The sequence below is a fragment of the Pristiophorus japonicus genome, chromosome 2 (genome assembly GCF_044704955.1).
Source record: "Pristiophorus japonicus isolate sPriJap1 chromosome 2, sPriJap1.hap1, whole genome shotgun sequence".
NCBI lineage: Eukaryota > Metazoa > Chordata > Chondrichthyes > Pristiophoridae > Pristiophorus > Pristiophorus japonicus.
Window position 1 is genome coordinate 259,332,926 of NC_091978.1, and position 15,369 is coordinate 259,348,294.

The window sequence follows — 15,369 nt, forward strand, 5'->3', positions numbered from 1 at the left end:
GAAAAAAGTGACGCAACTATCCACAAGACTGCCTTTTCGTGGGTTATGTGGAACAAGGGTGGCGCAGTTGTTGTTTAGCGAACTGGCCTCTACCTTGCAGAGGCTGATCGGCAACTCTCTGACTCCTCCTCCTACCTCCCCCTGGACCATGCCCCCACTACCGAACATCAAGCCATCATTTCCCAGACCGTTACTGATCTCATCTCCTCTGGAGATCTTCCCTCCATAGCCACTAACCTCATAGTTCCCCAACCCCGCACAGCCCGCTTCTACCTCCTTCCCAAGATCCACAAACAGGACTGCCCTGGTAGATCCATCATTTCAGCCTATTCTTGCCCCATGGAACTTATTTCTTCCTATCTCGACTATACTTTTTCTCCCCTTTTCCACTCTCTTCCCACCTACATCTGCAACTCCTCCGATGCCCTTTGTCACTTTAACAGTTTCCAGGCCCCAACCATCTCCTTTTCACTATGGACGTCCAATCCCTTTACACTTCCATCCCCCACCAGGATGGCCTGAGGACGCTCCGCTTCTTCCTCGAACAGAGGCCCAACTAGTCCCCATCCACCACCACACTCCTCCTCCGCCTGGCTGAATTTATTCTCACATTGAACAACTTCTCCTTTAACTCCACTCACTTCCTCCAAATTAAAGGTGTTGCTATGGGAACCCCCATGTGTCCTAATTATGTCTGCCTTTTCGTGGGATATGTGGAACATTCTTTGTTCCAGTCCTACTCGGGTCCCCTCCCTCACCTCTTTTTCCAGTACATTGATGACAGTATCGGTGCCGTTTCCTGCTCTCGCCCTGAATTAGAAAATATTATTCAATTTGCATCCAATTTCCACCCTTCCCTCAACTTCACATGGTCCATCTCCGACTCTTCCCTTCCCCTCCTCGACTTCTCTGTCTCCATTGCTGGGAATAGATTATTGACAAGCATATACTATAAGCCCACTGACTCTCACAGCTACCTGGACTACACTTCCTCTTACCCTGCATCCTGTAAGGACTCCATTCCTTTCTCCCAATTTCTCCATCTCTGTCGCATCGGCTCTGATGACGCCACCTTCCAACTTGTGCCTCTGACATGTCTTCCTTTCTCCTCAACGGAGGATTCCCCTGCGCCGTGGTTAACATGGCCCTCGACTGTGTCCATTCTATTTCACACACCTCTGCTCTCACCCCTTCCCCTCCCTCTCAGAACCAGGACAGGGTTCCCCTTGTCCTCACCTTTGACCCCACCAGCCTCCAAGTTCAACGGATCATCCTCCGCCATTTCTGCCACCTCGAGCGTGATCCCACCACCAATCACATCTTCCCCTCCCTGTCAGCATTCCGAAGGGACCGCTCCCTCCACGCCATCCTGGTCCATTTCTGTACACCCTCCCCTTCCCATGGCACCTTTCCTTGCAAGTACAAGAAATGCAACACCTGCCCTTTTACCTCCTCCCTTCCCACTGTCCAGGGCCCCAAATACTCCTTCCAGGTGAAACAGTGTACTTCTTTCAATTTAGTAAACTGTATTCGCTGCTCCCAATGTGGTCTCCTTTATATTGGGGAGACCAAACGCAGATTGGGTGACCGCTTTGCGGAACACCTCCGTTCAATCCGCAAGTGTAACCCTGAGCTTCTGGTCACCTGTCACTTTAATTCCCCGCTCCACTCCCACTCTGAGATTTCAGTATTTGGCCTCCTACACTGTTCCAATGAAGCTCAGCGCAAGCTCGAGGAACAACATCTCATCTTTCGTTTAGGCACATTACAGCCTTCTGGACTCAACATTGAGTTCAACAATTTCAGACCATAATCTCTTGTCATCTTTTGCTCCCTTTCCTCCTTTTTTTTTTAAACCCCGCCTGATCTTATGTATTTTTTCTCTGTGTTTCCCATGGCAGCTGGTAATTATTCCGCCATTCACACCTATCTCGACTAATTTTTTTCTAACTTCTGCCATTACCATCTCAAGTCGGCCCATCATCCCTTTTGTCTCTCACATCTCTCCTGTCTTCCACCCTATCACAGACCTTCCCTTTTGTTCTTTTCTCCCCTCCCCCTTTCAGTGCTCCTTAAAAATCTGTTCAGTTTGAATATTCACCAGTTCTGACGAAGGGTCATCGACCTGAAATGTTTCTCTTTGTTTCTCTCTCCACAGATGCTGCCTGACCCGCTGAGATTTCCAGCATTTTCTGGTTTTATATTATATTAAAAATAGAATCCATATGGATAGAGATAAAATATAATAAAGGATCAATCACACTACTGGGTGTAGTCTACAGACCAACTAATAATGGAAGGGAGGTGGAGGAAGAAATATCCAGACAAATTAGTGAAATTAGTCAAAAACATAGAATAATAATCATGGGGGATATCAACTACCCCGATTTCAATTGGACAGTAGAGGTAGATAAAGGGGATAAGGGAATGGAGTTCCTACAATGTGTACAGGACTCTTTTCTAACCTAACATGTAAAAAGCCAACAAGGGAGGATTCGCTATTGGATCTAGTAATAGGGAATGAACCAGAGCAGATAACAGGAATAAAAGTAGAGAACATCTAGGCAATAGTGACCATAATATAATCCGCATTAAGATAATAATTGAGAAGGACATAAATATGACAAAAACCAGGGTAATAGATTGGAGAAAAGATGATTTTGAGGGGCTGAGAATAGAACTTGGGAAAATAAAATGGGCAACAATATTTGCAAAAGATGATGTAAAACAGCAATGGTAAACATTTACAACGGTGTTCAGCAGAGTGCAGAAACAATATATTCTGCTAAAAGAAAAGAACAAACTAAATAATAATGAGACTCCATGGATGAATAAATCCATAAGGGAAGAATTGTGGGTAAGGAAAGAGGCATACATTAAGTACATACACAGCAGGGGAGTGCATGATAAATGAAAAAATGAAAAGATTAGGAAAGAAGTAAAAAAAACAATTAGGTAGGCAAAGAGGATCTATGAAATTAAATTATCAAGGAACATAAAACAAAATAAAGTATTTTACAGGCATATCAATAAAAAAAGGAAGGTTGGGATGGGAATAGGGCCATCAAGGGATAGACAGGATAATACCATAGGTAACGGTAGAGAGATGGCAGAAATATTAAATATTTATTTTGCTTCACTATTTAAAAGGGAGATAGAACAGATGAATATGACATATAAAGGTGAGATTAGTAATGAGATAAGTGCATTTAAAATAAAAAAGAGGGGATATATTAAATAAACTAATCAAATTCAAAGAGGATAAAACCCCTGATAGGTTGCATCCACGCAGTTTAAAAGAATCTGGGGAAGAGATAGCAGAGACATTACTACACATATTTAATAATTTGTTAGAAAAAGGTGTAGTGCCAGAGGACTGGCGGATAGCTAACATAATACCTATATTTAAGAAGGGGGAGCCCAGAAGAGCCGAGGGCCCAGAGGCAGCACGGGCCAGCCTACACTGCGATATGTGTGCGCACTAGAGCAGGTCTCCAATCATCCTGGTTAATCCTTGCCACTGGATAAAGGCCTAGCTCTGTCAAGCCCGTGTGGTGGCTGATGTGCAATGGTCACCACACGGTAAAAAAATTCACACACAGGCATTTTCCACCCCCTCAACTGGAGTACAGGATTGGAACATTGGATCCTTCATTGAAACATCTGTGAACTCTTGTGGAAGCAAGTCATCCTTGTTCGAGGCACCGCCTATGAATGAATGAATGATTTAAGAAGGGGGATAGAACATGTCCAGGGAATTATAGACCAGTCAGCTTAACATTGATGGTAGGAAAAATAATGGAATCCTTACTAAAGGAGAAAATAGAACATCTAGAAACCCAAAAAATAATAATGAATAGTCATCATGGATTTCAAAAGGGAAAGTCTTGCTTGACCAACCTCATTGAATTTTTTGAAGAGGTAATAAAGTAATGCAGTAGATGTCATTTATCTAGATTTTCCAAAGGCTTTCGATAAGGTACCCCATAATAGACTGATGAACAAGATCAGAGAATGCGGAATCAGGGGATAAATAGCAGAATGGATAGCTAGCTGGCTTCAAGACAGAAAGCAGAAAATAGAAGTAAAGGGGAGCTATTCACAATGGCAGAAGGTGGGTAGTAGTGTTCCACTTCAGACTTTGCAATCAAAAACACAATTTCTAAATTTGCAGATGACACCAAGTTGGGGGTGATAGTCAATACTGAGGAGAATTGCAGGAGACATTTCTAAACTTGCAGAATGGGCATATAATTGGAAAATGAAGTTCAGCACAGATAAATGTGAGGTATTACATTTTGGTAGGAAGAATAGGTAGGTCACTTATTACTTGGAGGGTGCGAGTCTCGGTGGGGTAGAGGAATAAATGGACTTAGAGTACAAATACACAAATCACTAAAGGTTGCGACACAGGTTAGCAAGGCCACAAAAAAGGCAAACCAAGCACTGGGGTTTATTTCTAGATGTATAGAATTGAAAAGTAGCGAAGTTATGCTAAACCTATATCGAACCATGTTAGAGTACTGTGTACCGTTCTGGCTGCCATATTATAAAAAAGATATAGAGGCACTGGAGAGGGTGCAGAGAAGATTTACAAGGATGATACCAAAAATGTGAGGGTATACTCTTCAAAAAAGAAGGCTGAGGGGTGACCTAATAGGTCTTTAAAATTATGAAAGGTTTTGTTACAGTGGATACAGCGAGAATGTTTCCGCTTTTGGGAAGCGTATAACTAGAGGCCATTAATATAAGATAGTCACCAAGAAATAAAAATAGGGAATTCAGAAGAAACTTCTTTACCCAAAGAGTGATGAGAATGGGGAATTTGCTACCACAGGGAGTGGTTGAAGCGAATAGCATAGATGCACTTAAGGGGGCTGGACAAGCATATGAGGGCGAAGGGAATAGATTTAGATGAGGAAAAACAGGAGGAGGCTCAAGTGGAGTATAAACACCGGCATGGACTGGTTGGGCCCAATGGCCTGTTTCTGTGTTGTATATCCTATGTAATTCTATGTAATCAATTATAACCTTTACCAATTCAATAGCTGCATTAAACTTGTCCTCGCCCAGGCTAACATTCCCAGCATTGAAGCACTGACCACACTCGATCAGCTTCGCTGGTTAGGCCACATAGTTCACATGCCAGACACGAGACTCCCTAAGCAATTGCTCTACGTAGAGCTCCTTCACGGCAAATGAGCCTAAAGTGGGCAGCGGAAACGTTACAAGGACACCCTCAAAGCCTCCCTGATAAAGTGTGACATCACCACTGACACCTGGGAGTCCCTGGCCAAAGACCGCCCTAGGTGGAGAAATTGCATCTGGGAGGGCGTTGAGCTCTTCGAATCTCAACTCCATGAGCATGAAGAGGTCAAGCGCAGGCAGCGGAAGGAGCATGCGGCAAATCAGTCCCACCCCCCCTTCCCCTGACGAATGTCTGTCCCACCTGTGACAGGGTCTGTGGCTCTCATATTGGACTGTTCAGCCACCAAAGGACTCACTTTAGGAGTGGAAGCAAGTCTTCCTCGATTCCGAGGGACTGCCTATGATGATGATAAATGTGTCAAAGCTTTGAGCAATAAATATGGAAGCTGAAATGGTTGCTTTCCCACTGTTGTCTCAAAACTCCCCAAGTATCAATAATCATGGTCTGCATTGTGTATTGGCCGATCCCTAAATGTGTTTACTAAAGCAGCAGTTACCTGATACCATTATCTCTGCCACCAGTGTGGATATTGGCTGGAGTTCAGCAGTAATCTCATCCTCACTGAAATTGGTAGTGGAGGAACTGGGTTCAGTCGGTGACAGATTCTCATTTTGTAATGCTGTGGCTGTTAACAAATTCATCTTGTGGGCAGGTGTAATTCTGGAACCTGTTAACAAAACAAAAGTCAGAATATTGCTTTGCTTAACATCTTTGTTCAATCGGCAAGCTTGATCCTGACCTCTCCTTCACTTGCCACTTCAAATCCCTGTCACATTTTCATGTACATGAAAACTTTGGCTTCCTGTACTGCAGTGATCAACAACAACAACTTGCACTTATGTCGCACTTTTAATGTGGTAAAACATCACAAGGCAGTTCACAGTCGACAAAATTGAACACCATGCCAAAGAAGCAGCCCAAAAGCTTGATCAAAGAGGTAGGTTTTAAGGAATGTCTTAAAGAAGGAGAGAGAAGTAGAGAGGCGGAGGCGTTTAAGGAGAGAATTCCAGCGCTTAGGGCATAAGCAACTGAAGGTACAGCCACCAATGGTAGGGCGAAGGAAGTGCGGGATGCACAAGAGACTGGAATTGGAGGATTGTAGGGTTGGAGGAGGTTATAGAGATACTGAGCTTGTTAGCTTAAAACAAGCTCCCTATCTTAAAAGGCGTTTGATAAAGTACCACAAAGTAGGCTTGTTAGTAAAATTGAAGCCCATGGGATAAAAGGGGCAGTAGCAGCATGGATACAAAATTGGCGAAGGGATCGATAACAGAGAGTTGTGGTGAATTGCTGTTTTCGGACTGGAGGAAGGTATACAGTGACGTTCTCCAAGGCTCGGTACTAGAACCACTGCTGTTTCTGATATATATTGATGACTCAGACTTGACTTGGGGATACAGAGCACAATTTCAAAATGCCGAAACTTGGAAGTGTAGTAGATAGTGAGGAAGACAGTAACAGTCTTCAAGAGGACATAGACAGGCTGGTGGAATGGGCAGAAACATGGCAGATGAAATTCACTGTAGAAAAGTTTGAGGTGATATCTTTTGGTACGAAGAATGAGCAGAGACAATGCATGCTAAATGGTACAATTTTAAAGGGGGTGCAAGAAGAGAGAGACCTAGAAGCATAGAGTACAAAAGCTAGGAAGTTATGCTAAACCTATCTAAAACACGAGTTCGGCTTCAGCTGGAGTATTTATTTCAATTTTGGACACTGCACTTTAGGATGGACGTGAAGGCTTTGGAAAGAGTACAGAAGAGATTTATTAGAATTCCAGGGATAAGTGATTACAGTTATATGGATAGACTGGAGGAGCTGGGATTGTTCTCCTTGGAGCAGAGAAGGTGAAGAGGAGATTTTATAGAGGTGTTTAAAATCATGAAGAGTTTTGATAGAGTATATAAAGAAAGGTTGTTTCCAATAGCTGAAGGTTGATAATCAGAGGGCACAGATTTAAGGTGATTGCCAAAAGAGCCAGAGGCAACATGAGGAAAGACCTTTTACGCAATGAGTAGTTAGGATTTGAAATGCACTGCCTGATAAAGTGCTGGATACAGATTCAATAGTAGCCTTGAAAGTGGAATTGGATAAATACTTGGAGAAAAAAATTGCAGGGATAGGGGAAAGAGTGGGGATGTGGTACTAACTGGATTGTTCTTCGAAAGAGCACGTACAGACTTGATGGTCCGAATGGCCCCCTTATGTGATGTACTACACTATTATTCTAACAAACTCTTACAGCAACATCTCATACTCACTCCTACTCAGCACTTTATAGTCCTTTGGTATTAACACCGACATCAACAGCTACAGACCTTGGGCTAGATTTTAATTTGTCAGCGAAAACGGTAGTTTTATGCAAAAATTACCATTTTCGCTGCGCTACATTTTTAGGCCTAACTTTCGGCCTTTATTGGTAAAGTCGGCATTGCACGAGTCGTGGCGCAAACCGCGAGTTTCGGCAACTTTAGTCCGGGGCTGGTAGCGCTGCGAGAGGGGTCTTGGGAGGGGGAAAAAAAACGAACAAAAAAATTGCAAAAAACATTCACAAAACATTCCAAAAAACCCTTACCTACTAAATCGCTGAAAAATAATTAAAAATCAAAACTTTAACTTACTTTTTTGCAGGTCTTCATACTTACTGCTGTTGCCAGGGCTGCACTGACAGGTTTGACTCTGTCGGGATTCTGGGCGTGGCATATGGGTCAGGAGAGAGCGGAAAGTATGACGCAATGCAATGTGCGTTGCTGCACATCGCACACCTCTGCCGGGCGGTATTTGGAAGCGCCGCCGTAAAGAGGTGCCTGAGGATCCCGCCGACCGGGTTTTCGCTGTGGAGGGTCAAATCGCAGCGAAAACCCGGTCACAAAGTCACTGAAAATCCAGCCCCTTAGCTGTCTTCCTGATTTTTTTTGGGGGGGATTTTCCATTCATTTTCTACCATTTTACTTTCTATTTTGGAGCAATGTTTAATTCATCCTTTGATTTCTACCTTTTCCCTGTCTGACTAAGTTGTAATATGTAGCACTTTAAACCACATATTTTAAAATGTATTTACACATTGCTAAACCCAGCAACGACCTCCTTGACTAGCATATCTTGACTGTACCTTTTGGTCTCTCGTCTCCCCCTTCTATGAAGGTGTCGTGTATGCAATAACTGTTAGACTGAGTATTGTTTAACTCCAAGAGGTATGACCTTGGCTCTGCTTTATACAAAATGGCTGGCCTTTTATACTTGGGCTGCATGCATCCAACAGTGATGCCAGCTTGTGGCTAGTGATTCCAAAAGTACATACACGACAATACCCCGCATCAGGGATATTAACACAGGCATTTACAAATTGAGATGGTCCGGTGATTTACGTTCCGGGTTTGACTGTCTCAGTTCAACTCCAGCCTTGGGTGAGTGTTCAGAGTCATTTGTGACTGGTGGCTGGGTGGCTGACCTGGTGGGAGTGGCAATGGCCATGTCAGGGATTGAAAGTCCATTTTCATTGAACATGTCAGTGATTGAAAGTCCTGATTCACTGATGACCACTGAGTCCTCTGATGACTGGGGGTAGGTTGGTTGGTCGTCAATTGCCTCTTCCTCCGACTGTTCCGGTTCGTCTGTGTGCCGCAGCTTTGTCTGATCCATATGTTTCCTGCATGTTTGCCCATGTTTGAGCTTGACAATAAATACTCTGTTGCCCTCCTTGGCCATGACAGTACCAGTGATCCACTTGGGACCCTGACCATAATTCAGAACATATACAAGATAATTTACAGAAATATCCCATGACACAGCTGCGCGATCGTGATACCCTTGCTGACTTTGTCTTCTATATTCAACATGATTATTCAAGTCAGGGTGTACAAGAGATAACTTGGTCTTAAGATGTCTCTTCATCATTGGTTCAGCAGGCGAGACCCCGGTAAGCGTGTGTGGTCTTGTCCTGTAACTCAGCAGTATGCATGACAGGCGGGTCTGCAGTGACCCTTGGGTTACTCGCTTCATACTCTGCTTTATGATTTGGACAGCATGTTCTGCTTGCCCATTGAATGCAGGTTTGAACGGTGCTGACCCTGCATGTTTGCTACCATTGAGTTTCATGAACTCTTGAAACTCCAGACTGGTGAACATGATCCGTTGTCGCTAACAACGATGTCAGGCAGACTATGTGTCGCAAACATGACACTGAGATTCTCAATGGTAGCTGTGGATGTGCTGGATGACATGATTATACACTCTATCCACTTCGAATATGCATCCACCACAACTAAAAACATCTTCCCCAGGAAGGGACATGCAAAGTCTATATGGATCCTGAACCATGGTTTGGACGGCCACGACCACAGACTCAGCGGCGATTCCACTGGTGCTTTGCTGAGCTGCATGCAAGTGTCGCACTGATGCACACATGATTCTAGCTCAGAGTCAATTCCTGGCCACCATACATGAGACCTGGCGATGGCTTTCATCATTACAATGCCAGGATATGTGCTATGTAACTCAAATTTCTCTCTCCCTTTCTTAGGTATAACACGATTGCCCCACAGTATACAATCCGACTGAATAGACAGTTGGTCTTTGCGACGAATGTGAGGTTTGGTCTCCTCGCACATTTGCTTGGGTATGGCAGACCAATCACCTTTGAGGATGCAACTCTTCACCACCGATAAAATCGGGTCCTGGCTGGTCCAGTTCTTAACTTGTTGAGCCGTGACAGGGCTTCCTTCACTCTCAAAAGCATCCATAGCTAACAATAAGTCCGCCAATTGTGGCGTTTCCACCTCCGGTGTGGTCAACGGCAGATGGCTCAAAGCATCGGCACAATTCTCGGTGCCAGGTCTATGGCGAATGACATAATCATAAGCGGATAATGTCAGCACCCACCTCTGGATGCGGGATGAAGCATTGGTATTGATACCTTTGTTTTCAGAGAACAGTGAAATGAATGGCTTGTGATCTGTCTCCAGTTCAAACCAAAGACCAAACCGAAGACCAAACAGGCATCTTTTTAACCCCATACACACAGGCTAGTTCTTCTTTCTCTACCATGCTGTAGGCTCTTTCCGCTTTAGACAAACTTTTTGAAGCATATGCGACTGGTTGAAGTTTACCCGACTCATTAGCTTGTTGGAGTACGCAACCAATTCCATATGACGAAGCATCACAGGCCAATGCTAAATGTTTACACCGGTCATAATATACCAGCAGCTTGTTAGAGCAAAGCAGATTAGTTGCTTTCTCAAAAGCTCTATCTGGAGATGCACCGCACACCCAGTTGTCGCCTTTTCTTAACAGCATGTACAGTGGTTCTAATAAGGTGCTCAATTTAGGTAGGAAGTTACCAAGGCAGTTGAGTAGACCAAGGAATGAACGCAGCTCCGTCACATTCTGTGGCTTGGGTGCATTCTCGATGGCCTTGGTTTTTGCGTCCATGGGCCTGATGCCATCAGCAGCAATTTTCCTCCCCAGGAATTCGACGTCTGGTACCATGAAGACGCATTTCGAGCGTTTCAGTCCGAGTCCCACTTTGTCCAGACGATGTAAAACCTCTTCCAGGTTGTTCAGATGTTCCTCGGAGTCACAACCTGTGAACAAGGATCTTGGAACATGACGGTTCTGGGAACGGACTCCAGTAGACTCTCCATGTTCCTCTGAAATATTGCTGCAGCCGAGCGAATTCCAAAAGGGCACCTGTGATAAATAAACAGTCCTTTATGCGTATTAATGCACGTAAGTCTCTTCGACGTCTCGGCCAGCTCCTGTGTCATGTAGGCTGACGTCAAGTCCAGTTTGGTGAATGACTTCCCCCCGGCTAGCATTGTAAACAAGTCATCAGCCTTCGGTAACAGATACTGATCCTGTTTCGAAACCCTGTCAATCGTAGCCTTGTAGTCTCCACAGATTCTGACTGTGCCATCACTTTTCAGCACAGGAACAATGGGGCTGGCCCATTCATTAAATTCAACCGGTGATATGATCCCTTCAGGCTGGAGTCTGTCCAGTTTGATTTCGACCTTCTCCCTCATCATATACAGAACTGCCTGAGCTTTATGATGGACAGGTCTTGCATCCGAGTCCACGTGAATCTGCATCTTGGCTCCGGTGAAGTTGCCGATGCCTGGTTCGAACAGCGAGGGGTATTTGCTCAGAACTTGGGCACATGTATCTTTCTCCAACAACAACGCCTTGATGTCATTCCAATCGCATCTGATTTTTTCAAGTCAGTTCCTGCCGAACAGCGTTGGACAATCCATAGCGGTAACTCGTGAACCGCACCGTCATATGACACTTTAATGTGGCACTGCCAATCACCGTTAAGAGTTCTTTGGTGTACGTGCACAACTTGACATTGACTAGACACAGCCTGGCCTCACAGCCTTCCGGTTATAAAAGGGGTCGGGGGGTCTAGTAAGGAGGAGGAACTGAGGGAAATCCTTATTAGCCGGGAAATTGTGTTGGGGAAATTGATGGGATTGAAGGCCGATAAATCCCCAGGGCCTGATGGACTGCATCCCAGAGTACTTAAGGAGGTGGCCTTGGAAATAGTGGATGCGTTGACAGTCATTTTCCAACATTCCATTGACTCTGGATCAGTTCCTATGGAGTGGAGGGTAGCCAATGTAACCCCACTTTTTAAAAAAGGAGGGAGAGAGAAAACAGGGAATTATAGACCGGTCAGCCTGACATCGGTAGTGGGTAAAATGATGGAATCAATTATTAAGGATGTCATAGCAGTGCATTTGGAAAGAGGTGACATGATAGGTCCAAGTCAGCATGGATTTGTGAAAGGGAAATCATGCTTGACAAATCTTCTGGAATTTTTTGAGGATGTTTCCAGTAGAGTGGATAAGGGAGAACCAGTTGATGTGGTATATTTGGACTTTCAGAAGGCGTTCGACAAGGTCCCACACAAGAGATTGATGTGCAAAGTTAGAGCACATGGGATTGGGGGTAGTGTACTGACATGGATTGAGAACTGGTTGTCAGACAGGAAGCAAAGAGTAGGAGTAAATGGGTACTTTTCAGAATGGCAGGCAGTGACTAGTGGGGTACCGCAAGGTTCTGTGCTGGGGCCCCAGCTGTTTACACTGTACATTAATGATTTAGATGAGGGGATTAAATGTAGTATCTCCAAATTTGCGGATGACACTAAGTTGGGTGGCAGTGTGAGCTGCGAGGAGGATGCTGTGAGGCTGCAGAGCGACTTGGATAGGTTAGGTGAGTGGGCAAATGCATGGCAGATGAAGTATAATGTGGATAAATGTGAGGTTATCCACTTTGGTGGTAAAAACAGAGAGACAGACTATTATCTGAATGGTGACAGATTAGGAAAAGGGGAGGTGCAAAGAGACCTGGGTGTCATGGTACATCAGTCATTGAAGGTTGGCATGCAGGTGCAGCAGGCGGTTAAGAAAGCAAATGGCATGTTGGCCTTCATAGCAAGGGGATTTGAGTACAGGGGCAGGGAGGTGTTGCTACAGTTGTACAGGGCATTGGTGAGGCCACACCTGGAGTATTGTGTACAGTTTTGGTCTCCTAACCTGAGGAAGGACATTCTTGCTATTGAGGGAGTGCAGCGAAGGTTCACCAGACTGATTCCCGGGATGGCGGGACTGACCTATCAAGAAAGACTGGATCAACTGGGCTTGTATTCACTGGAGTTCAGAAGAATGAGAGGGGACCTCATAGAAACATATAAAATTCTGACGGGGTTAGACAGGTTAGATGCAGGAAGAATGTTCCCAATGTTGGGGAAGTCCAGAACCAGGGGTCGCAGTCTAAGGATAAGGGGTAAGCCATTTAGGACCGAGATGCGGAGGAACTTCTTCACCCAGAGAGTGGTGAACCTGTGGAATTCTCTACCACAGAAAGTTGTTGAGGCCAATTCACTAAATATATTCAAAAAGGAGTTAGATGAGGTCCTTACTGCTAGGGGGATCAAGGGGTATGGCGAGAAAGCAGGAATGGGGTACTGAAGTTGAATGTTCAGCCATGAACTCATTGAATGGCGGTGCAGGCTAGAAGGGCCGAATGGCCTACTCCTGCACCTATTTTCTATGTTTCTATGTTTCTATCCCACAGCTTGTTGAATGCTCTCTGGCTCATTATCGATTGACTCGCCCCCATCTCCAGTTCCATCGACACCGGCACCCCATTAAATTTCACATTGATCATTCTCGGTTTGCTCTTAGTTAGGAATGAGTACAGTCCATATACTTCCTCCTCTGGTATCTCGGATTGCGTATCCGGATTGATCCGCGCTAGTCTGACCATCATCCTCCACGTAGTGTGTTGCAGCACGCTTGCTCACCTCCGGACACTTGCGCTGGAGATGCCTCAACACTTGCGCTAGAGATGCCCCACTCTCAGACAGCCTTTGCAACTATATTGCTTAAATCGGCACTGCTGATGCCGTTGATTTCCCTCACAATGCCAACACGGAGAAATCAGATGCATTCCCGCTGGTGGACTTTGGGCAGCCACAGGTTTCGCGTACGCAGTCGGGTAGGCCCTGCCATGTGCCACTCTGCCAAATGCCGAATCAATCATATTTACAGTACTTGCCAAGTTTCGATTTTTCACTGATATCTGCTTTAGATTTCTACCGTCGTCATGCATGACTGAGCGATCGTGATGGCCCTGTTCAAGTCCAACATCTCCACCGCCAGTAGTTTACATGTTTGATGCCGATTACAAAGAAGTCCCGCAGCATGTCTGCCAACACAGCCCTGAACTTACACGGTCCCGCTAGACGTCTCAAGTCGGCAACAAATTCCGCTGCATTCTGGCCCTCTGAGCGAACGTGCGTATAAAATCTGTATCTCGAGATGCTGGTGCCTTCGTCTGGCTTAAGGTGGTCCTGTACGAGTGTACATCGTGGGCCTCCTCGACCTGTGTGAGAACACCACCGCAGGTCGGGGGTATAAATAGAGCTGGAGCACCGGGCCCTGGAACATCGAGGGCCTCCTCGACCTGTGTGAGAACACCACCGCAGGTCAGGGGTATAAATAGAGCTGGAGCGTCGGGCTCTGGAACATCGTGGCGGAAATGTGGCGAATGAGTGTATGGGGCCCAGAAAACCAGAGGGCCCAGGGGCAGCACGGACCTGTCCCCACTGCGATATGTGTGTGCACTAGGTCCGTGCAGCAGAGCAGGTCTCCAGTCGTCCTGGTTAATCCTTGCCACTGGATAAAGGCCTAGCTCTGTCAAGCCCGTGTGGTGGCTGATGTGCAACAGTCACCACACGTTAAAAAAATTCACGCACAGGCATCTTCCACCCCCTCAACTGGAGTTCAGGACTGGGACATCGGATTCTTCATTGAAACATCTGTGAACTCTCGTAGAAGCAATTCATCCTCATTCGAGGGACCGTCTATGATGATGATGGCACAATTCTTCATACGTCTTCTCTCTTGGACTCACAGGCAGGAGTAGATTCTTTATCAGACCATAAATTTTTGGACCGCAAACCGTGAGGAACACCGCTCAGCGCCGATCTGCATTGCCGACCTCCTCCATTTTGTTGGCCATGAAGAACTGGCTCAAAGGCTCACAAAGTCTGCCCAATCTTTTCCTTCCATGAATCGTTCCAACAATCCAATTGTGCTCATTTTTACATGGAGGTTTTTGTTGCCTCGTCGCCAAATGTTGTGTATGCAATAACTGTTAGACTGAGTACTGTTTAACTCCAAGAGGAATGACCTTGGCTCTGCTTTATTAAGTCCCAAAGTGCCTAATATACAAAATGGCTGGTCTTTTATATTTGGGCTGGACACACGTGCGTGCAGCCCAATGACCTTCAACGGTGACGCCATTTAGTGGCTAGTGATCTCAAAAGTATATACATGACAATAGGCTCTTCTGCCTAATCATGTCTGTGCTGAAAGAGTTCCTTCAGATTCTAACCGATATGCTGTGCACTTCCAGCGTTTCTTATTTTTATTTCAGAATATCCCTAATTGTGTAAGTCCAACTTGTCCAAACACTTTGGCGGAACTATTTTATTTTATATTGTCCATAGATCACCAAAGATTTTTAAGTGTAAAATACCATTTGCCATTGAGACAGCTACGTAGCAAGGGAAAGTCAAAGAGGGTAATGTAATAAAACACATCACTACATGTAAATCTTAGGAAAAAAACTATGGTTCTATAGTCGATTCA

The 15,369-nt window shown here is 45.1% G+C and overlaps 1 protein-coding gene across 1 annotated transcript in view; it reads right to left on the reverse strand.

The window, feature by feature from the left end:
• Positions 1 to 15,369, reverse strand: part of egf (epidermal growth factor) — a 231,298-nt gene that overhangs the window by 72,323 nt on the left and 143,606 nt on the right. The window contains 1 exon segment of the mRNA XM_070861900.1: positions 5,706 to 5,876. Coding sequence (XP_070718001.1) covers positions 5,706 to 5,876 — 171 coding nt within the window.